At 42.0% G+C, this 14,068-nt stretch overlaps 1 protein-coding gene across 2 annotated transcripts; it reads left to right on the top strand.

Moving 5' to 3' along the window:
* The first annotated feature begins 504 nt into the window (after positions 1-504).
* On the top strand, positions 505-13,751 carry fra10ac1 (FRA10A associated CGG repeat 1). Of its 2 annotated transcripts, XM_030340759.1 has the most exons (15): positions 530-611; positions 733-762; positions 963-1,048; positions 1,266-1,358; positions 1,971-2,016; positions 2,295-2,371; positions 2,529-2,612; positions 3,337-3,421; positions 3,691-3,736; positions 8,151-8,267; positions 11,121-11,163; positions 11,606-11,769; positions 11,970-12,023; positions 12,628-12,712; positions 13,505-13,751. In XM_030340759.1, exons 1-15 carry the CDS (start codon positions 594-596, stop codon positions 13,545-13,547), a joined length of 1,071 nt encoding a protein of 356 aa, XP_030196619.1. In that variant the 5' UTR covers positions 530-593; the 3' UTR covers positions 13,548-13,751. The 2 variants fall into 2 exon arrangements, with proteins under 2 accessions (XP_030196620.1, XP_030196619.1); XM_030340760.1 differs by lacking the exon at positions 733-762 and having other exon boundaries at positions 505-611.
* The last annotated feature ends 317 nt before the right edge of the window (positions 13,752-14,068 follow it).

The raw sequence follows: 14,068 nt of genomic DNA, 5'->3' as shown, positions 1-14,068 counted from the left end.
ACTGACATCCAGAATATTCTGAAGAATTCCCTTAGGAAGCAGCTTTCAAGTAAAAAGAAAAACAGAATAAGTGTTTCATTGTTCTCGATTACAATCAGGTTCTCTCATGGTGTCGATGCAAGGCAGAAGCAGACTATAAAACAGAATGAATGGGTGAATCAGGCCTATGCCTTGTCGGGTTAATTATAGAGTCCTCTTCGACAGCTCACATCATAAGGGTCCCACGGTGTAACTAGGGCTGTTTCTCCATAGAGACAATTACATTATTTATTAAATTAGTATGGCCTCAACATGGTCCCTGTTTATTACGTTCATCGACAAGGATTACTTGGATCAAATATAAATACAAATAATAATAATAAATATAACATTAAATAGTAGAGTGACTTAAAACACGAGGAAGTGCCATCGTTTTGATTAAAAGAATAAACTTGAATGCTCTTTTAGTGTGGTTAACCGTTATAAAGTCATTGACGTTCTGACGTCGTTGCAGTGCGGCTTTTATATGACACGTCATCGACCCGCGACGCTTCTTTGTAAACAAGAACAAGAAACCACCCGTACCAAAACAGAGACGAGAGATGGATTAATACATGGAGAATCTAGTTAAGGTAGGGTTAGGTTTAGAATGAAAATTTAATGATATTAGATTGGTTTTCGTGTTCGGCTTTGAAGGGAAGTGTTTTGTCCACCTGGTATAATTTGAATAATTGTCATGTGTTTCACTTATAGGCTACGTGCAGATTATACCATCATGGCTTTGTACGGGCACCCCACACCCACTGTTTTAAACTGAATGTTTCGCTATATTGACCCATGATACTAGTGGTCCGATTGTTTCGAGAGAGAGAGAGAGAGAGAGAGAGAGAGAGAGAGAGAGAGAGAGAGAGAGAGAGAGAGAGAGAGAGAGAGAGAGAGAGAGAGAGAGAGAGAGGATTCATACTTGTGCTTTACCTGGACAGGTGCACGGTGGGGGCGGATATGACTCTGATTTCAGTGGTGATGATGATGAAGGCGGAGGAGAGTCGTCTCTGCGAGGCATTAAAAGGTACAAGAGTATAATGTGAATGTAAGAAAAACGTTGTTGATTGGTTTAAATGGTGAAGAATAATCGGGTGTCCAAGTTATGGTTGTTATCATGGCTATATCATTACTGCAAGTTATGAGGAGTGTTTTTCCTAATAGACGAATCAAAGCTGAGTTAACATGTCCCTCTGAATGGCCAAAACAGGGCAATAAAGTGTGATTGTGTTTTTGTTCCACAGGAAACGAGAGGATGAGATCCTCCAGAAGCCATGGCAGAAGGAGAGGCACTCCAAGGTAGCGCATCGCAGCTTCCACAGCAGTGAGGTCGACAGGTAACGTCACTCACATGTCATTTCAAGAACACAGGTTTGGTGTGTGTGTGTGTGTGTGTGTGTGTCTCTCTCTCTCTCTCTCTCTCTCTCTCTCTCTCTCTCTCTCTCTCTCTCTCTCTCTCTCTCTCTCTCTTTCTCTCTTTCTCTTTCTCTTTCTCTTTCTCTTTCTCTTTCTCTCTTTCTCTCTTTCTCTTTCTGGTGCATGTATATGAATAATGTGTCTTTCGGTAATCTGAATCTGAAAAAATAAAATTATGATGAGTTTATAACTATGCATTACCCCTTTAAAAAGCAACATCATCATTATTATCGTTAAACGCAGTATATATCAGAATTGTCCAAGTTGCTCTGTGAAACCTATTTCTGATAGGGTGAACCTCATAAGGTTTAATCAACTAATTTTTAACCCAATGAGAGAATTAGTCCTTTGGATGGACGTATTGTCTTCCTTGGCCTCAACAATAAAGATGCAAAGAATTTGAATACATTTTTCAAAAATAAAACTGCATTATTTACACATTCTGCAGTGCAGCCCCAACCCTATTCAATTGTATTCTTCATGAGCTAAACATCACACATTCTTTGACTGTGCTTCCTGTCTTTTTTCTGCAGAGAGGAAGCCAGAAACAGAAGAGCCCACCTGATCTCTCTTAACGCTGTATCCTTTAAACGGGATACAAACCATTCCACAGGCCCAGTCTCAGCCCCTATTCTCTGTTGTACAGCATAGGAATATATATGACTGTCGGTGTAGTTACTTCAACACCACAACAACATTCATGTACTCTCATTTACCAAGGATTGGTTCAAGACAGAGTCAATCAACATCCTAGCTTCTGTGGTTGGACAAGGGTCCATATATTTGGTTGGAAGGACCCTTGGTTGTTGTAATCGACATTTTGCACTCCGTTCCGTCCTTAACTTAAGCATCCCTAGTTTGAGCGTCACAAGAAGTATGTCAGCGACTACATCCTCTACTACGGAGGGAAGGTGGAAGACCTGAAGCGCTCAACGTGAGTACGGCTCTTCAAAGCATCGATGGAAAATGCATCAATAAATTCAGATAGTATTTATCATGAAATAATTCATGAAATAGTCCTGAACCAGACCAGTTTGTGTGCGGTCTGACCCAATCTGTTTACTCTCTTTCTATCACTCTTCTGTTTTAAGGGAGAAAGACAAGACCGACCTGGATGTGGTTCGAGAGAACCACCGGTTCCTCTGGCGGGATGAAGACGAGGAGGAAATGACCTGGTAAACATCCTAATAACAGTAATAATACTTTCACGGTACCGAAAGCCTCGGTACCAAAACCCAGAGGATCAACATCAATTTTTTCCCCCAAGCAGTCAGCCTTCTGGAGAAATCTACTAGCCCCAAACCAACCCCACGCACACTTAAACAACAGAAGTAACACAAGTAATTTGCGCAGCATTTTTGCACTAGAATCAACCGTGGCTGGTACCACCACCACTTGAACACTTTATACTTACACTTAACACTTTACTACACCTCATTACTTACCAACACTGTCTAAGTTTCTCTTATTATTATTTACTTAATTTTATTATTATTGTTTATTATTGTAATCTATTGCTGTTACTTCTTTTTACATATTTGTATTAGTACTTATCTGTATTTACTTTATCTTGTATTGTTGCTGCTATATGCCTGTTGAGGAACCAAGCCTAAGACTTTTACTGTTGTGTAATTGTAAAATAAGCTGTAATAAAAGTTATTCTGATTCTGATTCATAATAATAATAAGGGACTGATACTTTAGATTGGAGTCATTGTTTTGATCGATTGAAACAATTTAGCAGACAAGATTTGATGTTATCAGTCTATTACTGTTTGTTATGAGCTAGTTTTTGAGATTGGCATTAGCTTTTTAATAAATATTATACAAGTTTGAATCACTCCATGGCATTACCTTTTCTATGCGTTCTATGAGTTGTTTTATTTTTCCATTTCCACAGGGAGAAAGCACTGGCCAAGAAATATTACGACAAACTCTTCAAGGAGTACTGTATCGCCGACCTAAGCAGATACAAGGAGAACAAGGTAGTTCATTCAGTGGGGAGGGGGGGGGGGGGGGGGGGGGGGGGTGAGAGAGAGGGAGAGAGAGAAGATTAAAGAGATGGAGTGGTAGATATAATTAGAGGAAGTGAGTCTTTCACAGGCTAAGAAGAAAGTGAATCTTTCTATGGTATATTTCAATTTGTCAAATAAAAATAAATCCAGTGAGAGGTTTATGTTGTTCAATTCCATTAAACGACGTCTATTTTCAAAGGCTGTAGAGTAAAATACTGCTCCCTTTGTTCCTCCCTCAGTTTGGCTTTCGATGGCGAACTGAAAATGAGGTTGTGTCTGGAAAAGGTAAGACTTATACGAAAGACTGAGAATAACTTGCTACATAATAAGAAAATGCAGACTATATCATTCAGATTTAACAAAATAAAGGCAACCTTTTGTATTACTTGTATAATAAGTATGATTGTTTAATCTGTTTATATCTATATCTTGCATAGTAATTTCAGAATTTACATTTAACAATAACAACAGTAATATTCCTGGCTTCTCAAATATACTCATTTTACTTTTCTACGTCTGAGCACAGAGTCCCCACTAGATGGAGACAGAGCTCAATTGTTAGCGTGCCTCTTCACTGTTGGTTATCATCAATCATTCATTGTGTTGCCTTCACGATTTTCTGTTACTTTTACAGTTAAATCACATCCTGATGCTAACTCACAAAGCTCAAGTATTCCAGTGAATATTATAGAAGCATTGTAATGTCTAGGGACCACTGTGTTTGACACTGGGACATCACATCATCATATAATGTCTGGGGTCAGTGCGTTTATCACTGGGGCCCTGAGGAGGGCCGTTCTGCATGGAGTTAGTATGTTCTCCCGTGCTCACGTTGGTTTTCCTCCGGATTCTCCGGTTTCCCCCACACAAGAGAAACATGCTATTTAACACCCTGCCCATCAGCATGGCCGGGGCTCGACACCTGGAGCTTGTTACGGGGCACTGCCCTGTGAGATGGCCCACTCCTCCTAGCATAGTATGGTTCTACATTTATTACTGATTTATTAAACTACTGCTTAATATTTTTAAAGAGCAGCACGTTTGGAATAAAAAAAAAAATGTGTTGGACTTGGAAAAACCTTCATGTTCAGATTTACACACACACACAAACACACACACACACACACACACACACACACACACACACACACACACACACACACACACACACACACACACACACACACACACACACACACACACACACACACACGCATGCACGTGTTGGATCTACGGTAGTCATCTACAAATGCCTCTATTTAAAAAATAAGGATTCTAAACGTTATTTTTTTTTTTATGGAAAATGATCTAGCTTGCTCATAAATATAAATTTAGTGCCGTTGGTAATTTGTCTTGTGTCTATCTGATAGAGTAGTGTCAGATAACCCCAGTTTGACAAAAAAACGTTACACTGGGGTTTATCTATCGACTTTATATCATAAGCAGGCATGACCGATCACAAACAATGAGGTATCAATACAATATAGAAAGATTCATTATTTGTAGCGCTACATTGGCCTGTTTACTAAAGCTTAAAAACAACATAGTTAACCCTTGGGCATCACCTGCCCCATATCTTTTACTTTCGTACTAGCAGGGCTACATTTACCGTGACAATAGGCAAAATGTAAATATGGCAATGTTATCATTTTAGAAATAATAACAACAAATGGCCCCGTTCTTCATTTCAGAGATCTGGTCACCTTAATGTACGGTCTTAACTAGTGTTTGGGCTGGCTTGTCTCGGAGCCTGCCGGCTAAACCAATAGGAAGGACCCAGGTTAATCCTGTGACCCTTGATACTTCCTGTCCGTCAAGTCAGGAAGTAGGATTAGCGATACCGCTAATACCCATCATGCTTCACTTCACCGGTCCTGTGTCTGTGTTGGTCTTACACCTCAGATACTCAAACCGTACAGTCTAATCGTTCTGAGTTCATTCCTACAGGTGTGTGTTGGTTGTGAGTTTAAGTAGTTCAGGTTTCTTTAACGCCTCCATTGCCTCTGTTATCACAGACTTTAGTGCAAGCACTTTTTAAGTCACTTCTTACTTAAACGTATTATATTCTCCGTTATCTTGAGCCGTGAAATTGTGTCATAGCAAAGTAATCAGAATAAACAATCTCTAAACCGGGCTTAAGAAGATATATTTTGCGAGATGTTACCATCAAAACAAAAACAAAATGATTATTTTTTTTGTTTTTGAAGGAGAAAATGTCTTCTACACGAGTAAAGTCTGAGTGCAGTATTATGTAGGACTGTACACATCATGCCGGTACAGGTCTAGCAGTGATGCCATGTTGGCTGTTATTCGCCCTCTCAGGTGTAAGGACCGCAAAAACACTGACCACGGATCATTGACCGCGAGCAGGGGGCTCATACTGTGAGAAAATGGGCGATAGAGAGACTATGGACTCACTAGAGAGAGAGTTATCCTGCCAGAAGACCTGTGTTTATTTGGGTTGTCTTTGAGAAAGAGACGGAGCGAGACAGAATTTATCTCTTTATTAAACTGAATGTTTCGCTCTTTTGACCCATGATACTGCTTGTCTGATTGTTCCTGAATAGTAGGAGGGGGAGAGGGAGGGAGAGGGAGAGAGAGAGTGGGAGAGGGAGATAGGGAGAGAGCGAGAGAATGTTGGTTCAACATGATCTCATCTCCATATTGAAATCAAAGCAAGTACGCTCCCCTATAATAAGATAACCAATCACAGGCATTTCTCCACGTTCCCCCAAGCTTTTCATTGATCCTCCTTTGCCAATCAAGAAGTAGGTCAAAGGCCATACCGAGGGGTCGTGGGGGGAGGGGGGGGAGAGAACAAACGCTGCTTGGCGATCAGCAGATTACGCAACAACTTCTGTGACAGTGAAATAATGGTGTTAAAGACTGGGAGCCTATCACGCATATGGTGCTGGGATAACCTCCCAGCATGGCTGCCCCCTGGTCACTATGGGTGCCCCTCCTCCCAGCCCTACCTCCCGCCATACTTTACAGCCATATTTGGTTGACTGACTGGCCGGTTAAAGATGGGATGTACTAAGTTCCTCCAGCAGAGAGGGTTAGTTGGGACTTGTCGTCAAGTGCCAACTTGACGACAATTGTCTGCTTGGCTGCTTTGTTTGTGTTGAGATGAATTTGATTCACAAAGAGGCCATAGTTGCACGTCAACCCACTAGTGCACAAACCTAAAGCAAATACAACTTGCATCGACCCAAGGTTTAAGTCTTATATTTGTTTTGTTTAGCTTTTCCTTTTTTTCTATTTTCCTTCTTATGATTTAGCTTATGAAGCGATTGTGTCTTTGAGCACTGGGAAAAGCGCTATATAAATTTGATCCATTATTAATATTTTTTATTATTATATGGTACGTGTCAATCCCTCTCTCTCTTTAAAACCACTTTCCTTTGCTCTCTCTGTAGGTGCAGAAAGACCGAAAATATATGTTCATCAAAAAGCATAGTTGTGATAATAGTATTCCTAGCAGACTTTTGAATACTTCATTACTGTCCATAACTGCATATTTCAAAGGAGCGTTTCAACCAGACCAGTTATTCATCTTAACTACTGTACGTATGGAATAATGGATAAAAAACACAATTTAAAGCTAATAAAACCCTTATCCATTATCTTCTGGGACAGAAGATGGACTGTGACTCCCTGGAGAGGTTAAAGGTTAAACACGTCACCATCTATGTGTGGCTGTTAGTCTATGATGATCCCGGCGCTGTGATTGGTCAGTCTTAAAATCTGCTGATGTAGAGCCGCTGGGGTGTACCACACACCGCCACAGCTTAGTCAACATCTGACGTGCCAGTCAGCACACGTGAGGCGGGAATGACATCAAAGATGATGCGTTGGTGGTTGTGACGACAACAACGTTTAGCTAAACCCGCTAGTGTAAAGTAAAGCTCAGACACGCACAGAGAATCCCCCAATCCTGTTGACTGTACTATAGTGACTGGATTCTCTCAGGTCCTATGGCCCCCGTGCCAAACACACACATACACACACACAGGAGGCTTCCCTCCTCACCTGCGTCAGAGGCAACACCTGGCAAGCATCAGAAGCTCTCTCTCTGTAGCTCGTATGGCGGGGGATTAATCTGCATGTGAGCGGGCGTGGAACCCCCACCCTCTGAGAACGGCCTTGGGGTTTGCCTTTATAGATTAGTTGATTAATCTATTAGGTCGTCTGAGTGTGTCTTTATGCGCACGCTTGGCTTTGTTGGGGCTGTGTGTGTGTATGTGTGTGTGTGTGTGTGTGTGTGTCATATTGGACACATTGGAGCATTAACCTTATTCCTATCTACGTCATGCCTTATTCTGTATATGACTGCGTCCAATAGCATTACTTGTGCCTACTCTGTTCATACTGCATACGTCTGAAGCAAACCCCTTTATTGTTCCATCAGACGGTATTCTTGGCCCCATATCATTCTGACAGAAAGCCGAAGGGGACTGAGCTTGTTACCAAGATAAATGCCACTTTGGCAATTGATCAATTCTCAGGCTTTCAGACGAAACTGTGAACACTTATTAAATGGAAGTACAAATCAAAATTGTCAATATGAAAATGGTTAACTGTGACAGGTGTGTGTGTGTGTGTGTGTGTGTGTGTGTGTGTGTGTGTGTGTGTGTGTGTGTGTGTGTGTGTGTGTGTGTGTGTGTGTGTGTGTGTGTGTGTGTGTGTGTGTGTCCAGGTCAGTTCCAGTGTGGGAGCCGCCGCTGTGAGAAGGAGGAGGAGGTGCTGAAGAGCTGGGAGGTGAACTTCTCCTATGTGGAGCGAGGAGAGAAGAGGAACGCCCTCGTCAAGCTCCGTAAGTCACATGACTCCCGAATGAGCCAAGGAGGTGGCCACACAAATTTTTAGAGTGCATTATGTGTATTAGTTCAGTGGTTCTCAAACTTTTTACCATGAGTACCACCTTAGAAATGATTTGGCTCTCCAAGTACCACCGGAATTAAAATAAAGTGCGTAGGCCTATAACTACATAGAGTTTACACAGAAGGCATTAATATTAATAACACGATTTATTATTCACATAACTTGACTTGACTGAAGCAACCAACTGTCTATAACTCATGTATTGTATTTAAACACTTGCAACGGGATAATACTAACAATTGAACAACTGCCTCAATAGGGCTACCCAGCAAATGGGGATATCATCTGGCATATAACATACCAGTCAATCTAGTGAGGTTATTAACAAGTATACTGTATTAAAGCATTCAGAGCACTGAATATTAATTTTAACAACTGCAGTCAACCAATCATGTGAGGTAAATTGTACTGCATCAAAACATTCAAAGAATTGAACATGAATATTTAAATACTGGAGTCAAACAATCCTGTTATAAGTAATCATGCGCAGCAAAGAGAGAAATCATGTGTACTGCGATAACACTGTAATCAAACTATCATGAGTAAGAACAAGTGTATCATAGAAAAACAACGTATTCAGTATTAAAAAATACTGCAGTAAGTGCCATAAGGTCAGAATATAAACTATGTTTAGGTTTGAAGGAGAATGTACTCAGGCACACATTGAAAAATTAGGCCTATCATGCTTAGTGGGAGGGGTGTGATGTCTGGGTCGATTGAGGTTAGCTTTAGCCTCAGACTTGGTTCAGTATCCAACCTGCTTCCAGCACACAAGTTGAGGGGGGGATGGCATCCCCCTTTGGAATTAAAATGATCAAAATCATCCCCCTTCTGAAACAGCCATCCCCCCTTCCCATCCCCTGTTATTTTATCAATTAATGTGGAAATATTACCGCCATTTCATTATAGCGGTTTCCTTTTTCAATTCGGCGCAAGCAACGTTACTTTTCCCAGGGACAGATTTGACAGCGATACGGCATTCTCGGGCAGTATGCTATTGCGCAAGCACGCAGTCGTACTTGCGCAATAGTGCCTTCCCGAGCTCTCATTCCACACCGTACGAAACTGACGCTGGTAGCGTGAAGCAGTCTCTGCATTTCAGACATCGCTTCCGCAGGCAACTCTGTCCCCTTTTCTCCCTTTCATTCCAACCCGTGAGCAACGCTAGTCTCTTCCGAATGCATTTTTTTTTAAAAAAATAATAAGAATCAGTTTTTAAAATCCTTAAATGTGATGCATGCCTCCGAATCGTGTGATGTGTCCGATCAGCTGCGTTTTTGGGGATAAATTAAGAGCGATGACATGACAGTAGTCATCGCTCTTATTTGCGACCATTTGCGACCAAGAGAAGCCTGGTCGCAAATGGAATGAGAAAGCGCACAGCCTTGTCTGAAAGCGCATGATATTCGCTGCGTCGCTGCATCCAAAAGTCCAGAAATGTCTGGCCTCTGAAAGCAGACTTTCAACGTCTCGTCACAGGACGATTTTGCAAAAATGTTGCTTCCCCTACTCGTCGTCACAGCAGTAAGTCAATGCAGGTTTAAGATGATTGCATATGATGGGTACATGGCCTAGGGATGGGCACGAGTAAACTCGAGTGATCGAAGGAAATCCTCGAGGATCAATCGAGATCGAGTACTCGTTTAATCAAATCTATTTTTAGAATGCAACGCATCTGCAGCAGGAATAGGCCTGATGATGAACGGCAATATTACCAACCAAACATGCAATGCTTATTCTCCATCAAAACAGTCAGCGTTATCAGAGTATTCATTATTTATTTTTGCAAACGTTCAAAACACATTTTCCTTACAAAAATAAATAGGCCTATGCGTCTCACAATTTAAATCACGTCGAACCAAGGCCTGTAACAGTTTAAAAAAAACTAAAACGAAACAAGTAGCCTAACCATTGCAAATAATTTAAAAATGCAAATAAAATGGCAGCAAATGGACTATGGATTACGCGTTGTGATCTTCTCTACACGGCCGGGATTACGGCTGCGTCTTGCGGCGGTTAAAATAGCCGACACACTTGGTTGCTGCGGGTCTGCTTTCCCGAACTCACCGTTGTGTTTCAGGACGGAGCATATGTTGCCGCCTAGTAGGCCTACTTGTAGGCCTAGTAGCTACTCTGGTAGCTCGATTTCGCTTGGCATATTTTACATTTCACCTTATGATCTCCTATTTCTTTAAAGTAGGCCTATTTCAATTCTTCGCTGCGCTTTGCTTTAACCGCCATCTCTTAACTTTTTGAATTCTGGCGTGCCTGCACACGGCACGGAACGCGCCACACAGAAATGGATACATTTAATTTGCTTTGTGCCCACGGCATGCGTTAGTGGCGCCGCACAGAAAATTGATACATTTGCTTCAGAAAACTTTGTTTGTTTGTGTGTATGCAAACTCGAGTTTGCCTGTCCACCAACCGAGTTCATTTGTAACGAGCAGTACTCGAGTTATCGATTCCCCACGCCCATCCCTGATTTTTTTTTTAACGGTTGCTTCAACTTCAAAAAATTGCTTCAAAAAATCGTTCATACTCCGCGTACCACTAGAGGGCGCTCGCGTACCACCAGTGGTACGCGTACCACAGATTGAGAACGGCTGTATTAGTTAGTATACTGTAATAGGGAACCAGATTTTGTAGACTACAAAATGGCGACGATCTTAATAGTGCACTATAAAGGGCCCAGTTGATCTTAATTTAAGCAATTAATTTAAATGTAGAGGAAGCTTTGTGAGGAGGACCTTAGAGATGATGGTTTGTCTAATTTGGTTTCCAGGCCTGTGCCCCGAATGTTCCTTCAAACTCAACTACCACCACAAGTAAGCAACGTGACACACGCACACACACACACGCACACGTATGTACGCATATTCAGGGACTGCAAAGGGGATATCTGTGTTGATCAATAATATACATACAACCGTTTTGACCTGGTAGTGAGAATGGATTGCTTATTTTACTGCACAAAATATTTGGTTGGTCCTGGGTCCAATTAATAGCATAAACCGTACTCCTTAATAATATTGATCCTCCCAACAATGTGTGATTTGTGATCATGGTAGAGCACCATGAACACAAATCACACATTGTCATGGGTTGATACTCTTCCATCCATGGTGATGCCCTAACATGATCCCACGAGGAGCTGAATCAGATGAGGGAATACAGTTATTTAGACAAACGTGCACATAAAGTGAGGTTTAAACACTGTGTGGAGGGAAGTATTCTCGGAACAACGGTTTTGTATGTCGGGCTCTCTAGACGCAAGGAGGTGAAGGTGAAGAAGAAGGAAGCCAAGAGGAGTTCGCTGGAGAACCAGGAACCAACAAAGAAGAAGGCCAAGAAAGGGAAGAAGAGTAGGAGGAGGTCCAAGTCGTCTTCGGGCTCCAAGAAGCACAAACGCAAAGGCCACAGTAAATCCAGAGGTATGAGACTGCTCCATCCAAGTTAAAGGTCCCCCCTCTTCAAAGTAAAGGCCTCTACCTGCCTTGTTCAATGTAGATGTTTTACGCTGGAACTAAAGGCTGAAAGACACAGATTAATGTACAAATAGATAGAATGGATTATGTTTTGTACTCGGCCCTACTTCTATTTTTTACTTTTACGCCTCTCTCCTTTGCTTTAGGGGATACTTCATCCTCCTCTGGTAGCGCGGAAGAATCCCAGGACTCAGACAGAGGTAGCACACACACACACACACACACACACACACACACACACACACACACACACACACACACACACACACACACACACACACACACACACACACACACACACACACACTCAACCCTCTCCCGTTGTCTCTCTCTCCCTCCCAAATGTATCTTTCTCTTTGTCTCTTTCACCCGGCCCCTCTGAATATTGATAATAATAATAGTGCTGTAAAAGTGAAGGATGTGTGATGGACTGGGAGCGTTGGGTTCACATTCCGCTCTGTAAACGTGTGTGTGTCGGCGCCCTGGGGAGGACGGGGATATAGACGAGTGATGACATCTTTTTAACTGACCTGTCTCAGCCCTCGGCCTAGGGGGCTGTTTACCGCAAACACTCCATCCATCACTCTTTACGGCCCCCCCTCCCCCTCCCTCTCTCCCTTTCTGCTTGTATGTCTCTATCCATCTCTCTTTCTCTAACGCTGCCTCCGTCTTCTCCTTGATGGCTTTCATATCTCTTTATGTCCCCCCCCGCACAACACACCTGCCCCCACACACACGCACACACCCACACGGTTGAAGCTCATTGAAGCTTGAAGTGTCATCTCTCTGAACCAATCCCTTTAGACGCAGAGGCGGCGGACGAGGCTCCAGGCCAATCGGATGCCGAGCACTGGCGAGGCCCCGCCCCCGCAGTGGAGGAGAAGTCGAGGTGAGATCATGAGATTAGTGTCATAAAGGCTTACAGCCAATAAGCATTAAGCCCCTGGGGTCTCCTCAAGCACTCTCAACCCCCTGACTCACTCAGCATGTACAGACCATTACTGTAGAAATACTGTGTACATGTGCCATAAAGTACTGCTGAATTATTGTGGACATACCATAAAGTACTGTAGAAATAGTGTGTACTGTACATATACCACATAGTGCTGTAGAAACACTGTGTCCATGCATGGAATACTTTAGAAATAGTGTGTACATATACCATATAGTGCTGCATCATACAGTATAGATACATATAGTACTTAAGAAGAACTGTGTTGATGCATAAAGTACTGTCTGAATACTGTGCTGATGCAAAAAGTACTGTGAAAGAACTGAATGAATGCATAAAGAACTATAGAAATACTGTGCTGATACATAAAGTAATGTCATACATAAAGTACTGTAGAAGTACTCTGTCAATACAAAAAGTATTGCAGAAGTACTGTGTCGATATATAAAGTACAGTACAGTATTTTCATACATAAGGTATGAAAGAATTACTGAGGCCATACATAAAGTACAGTAGAAGTACATAAAGTACTATAGAAGTACTGAGGCCATACATAAAGTACAGTAGAAGTACATAAAGTACTGTAGAAGTACTGAGGCCATACATAAAGTACAGTAGAAGTACTGAGTACATAAAGTACTGTAGAAGTACTGAGGCCATACATAAAGTACAGTAGAAGTACTGTACATAAAGTACTGTGCTGATCCCCACCCTAACTTGTCTTTTCAGGGAGGACGAGTTTGACGACTATTTTGAGGACATGTTTCTGTGAGCCCGCCGGCTCAGCCCCACCCACCCCACACAGCCCCTCCCCATCACTGGCCCACAGACGGGACCCTGTTGGGTTCTTTGGTTGTATTTCTGTTTTTTTGTGTTTTTTTTTGTGTTTGTGTTTTTTTGTGTCTCCCCATCATCTTTGACATAAATTCCACGAAAAATAAAATGTGAGGATTTATTTTTCATGCAACTAACCGTTCTAATATTGGCAGAACTGCAATTTTCGTTGTCGCTAGTAAAACAACAAATGTTCCTGCAACTCGAATCTAATTCTGGATAATCGTAAAACTTTGATACAAAGCATTTGATAGAAACCCACTCATTCTAAGAAGGAGGAGTGTGAGGTCTGGCCGTTCCCGTTCTAACTATAGTTGTGTGTGTTCTGGTCAAGCTCTAACTAGAGTTGTGTGTGTTCTGGTCAAGTTTTAACTAGAGTTGTGTGTGTTCTGGTCAAGCTCTAACTAGAGTTGTGTGTGTTCTGGTCAAGCTCTAACTAGAGTTGTGTGTGTTCTGGTC

Source organism: Gadus morhua, chromosome 18 (assembly GCF_902167405.1).
Source record: "Gadus morhua chromosome 18, gadMor3.0, whole genome shotgun sequence".
Taxonomy (NCBI): Eukaryota; Metazoa; Chordata; class Actinopteri; order Gadiformes; family Gadidae; genus Gadus; species Gadus morhua.
Note: the sequence above shows the minus strand (reverse complement) of the source record. Positions and strands in the feature narration are given on the sequence as shown.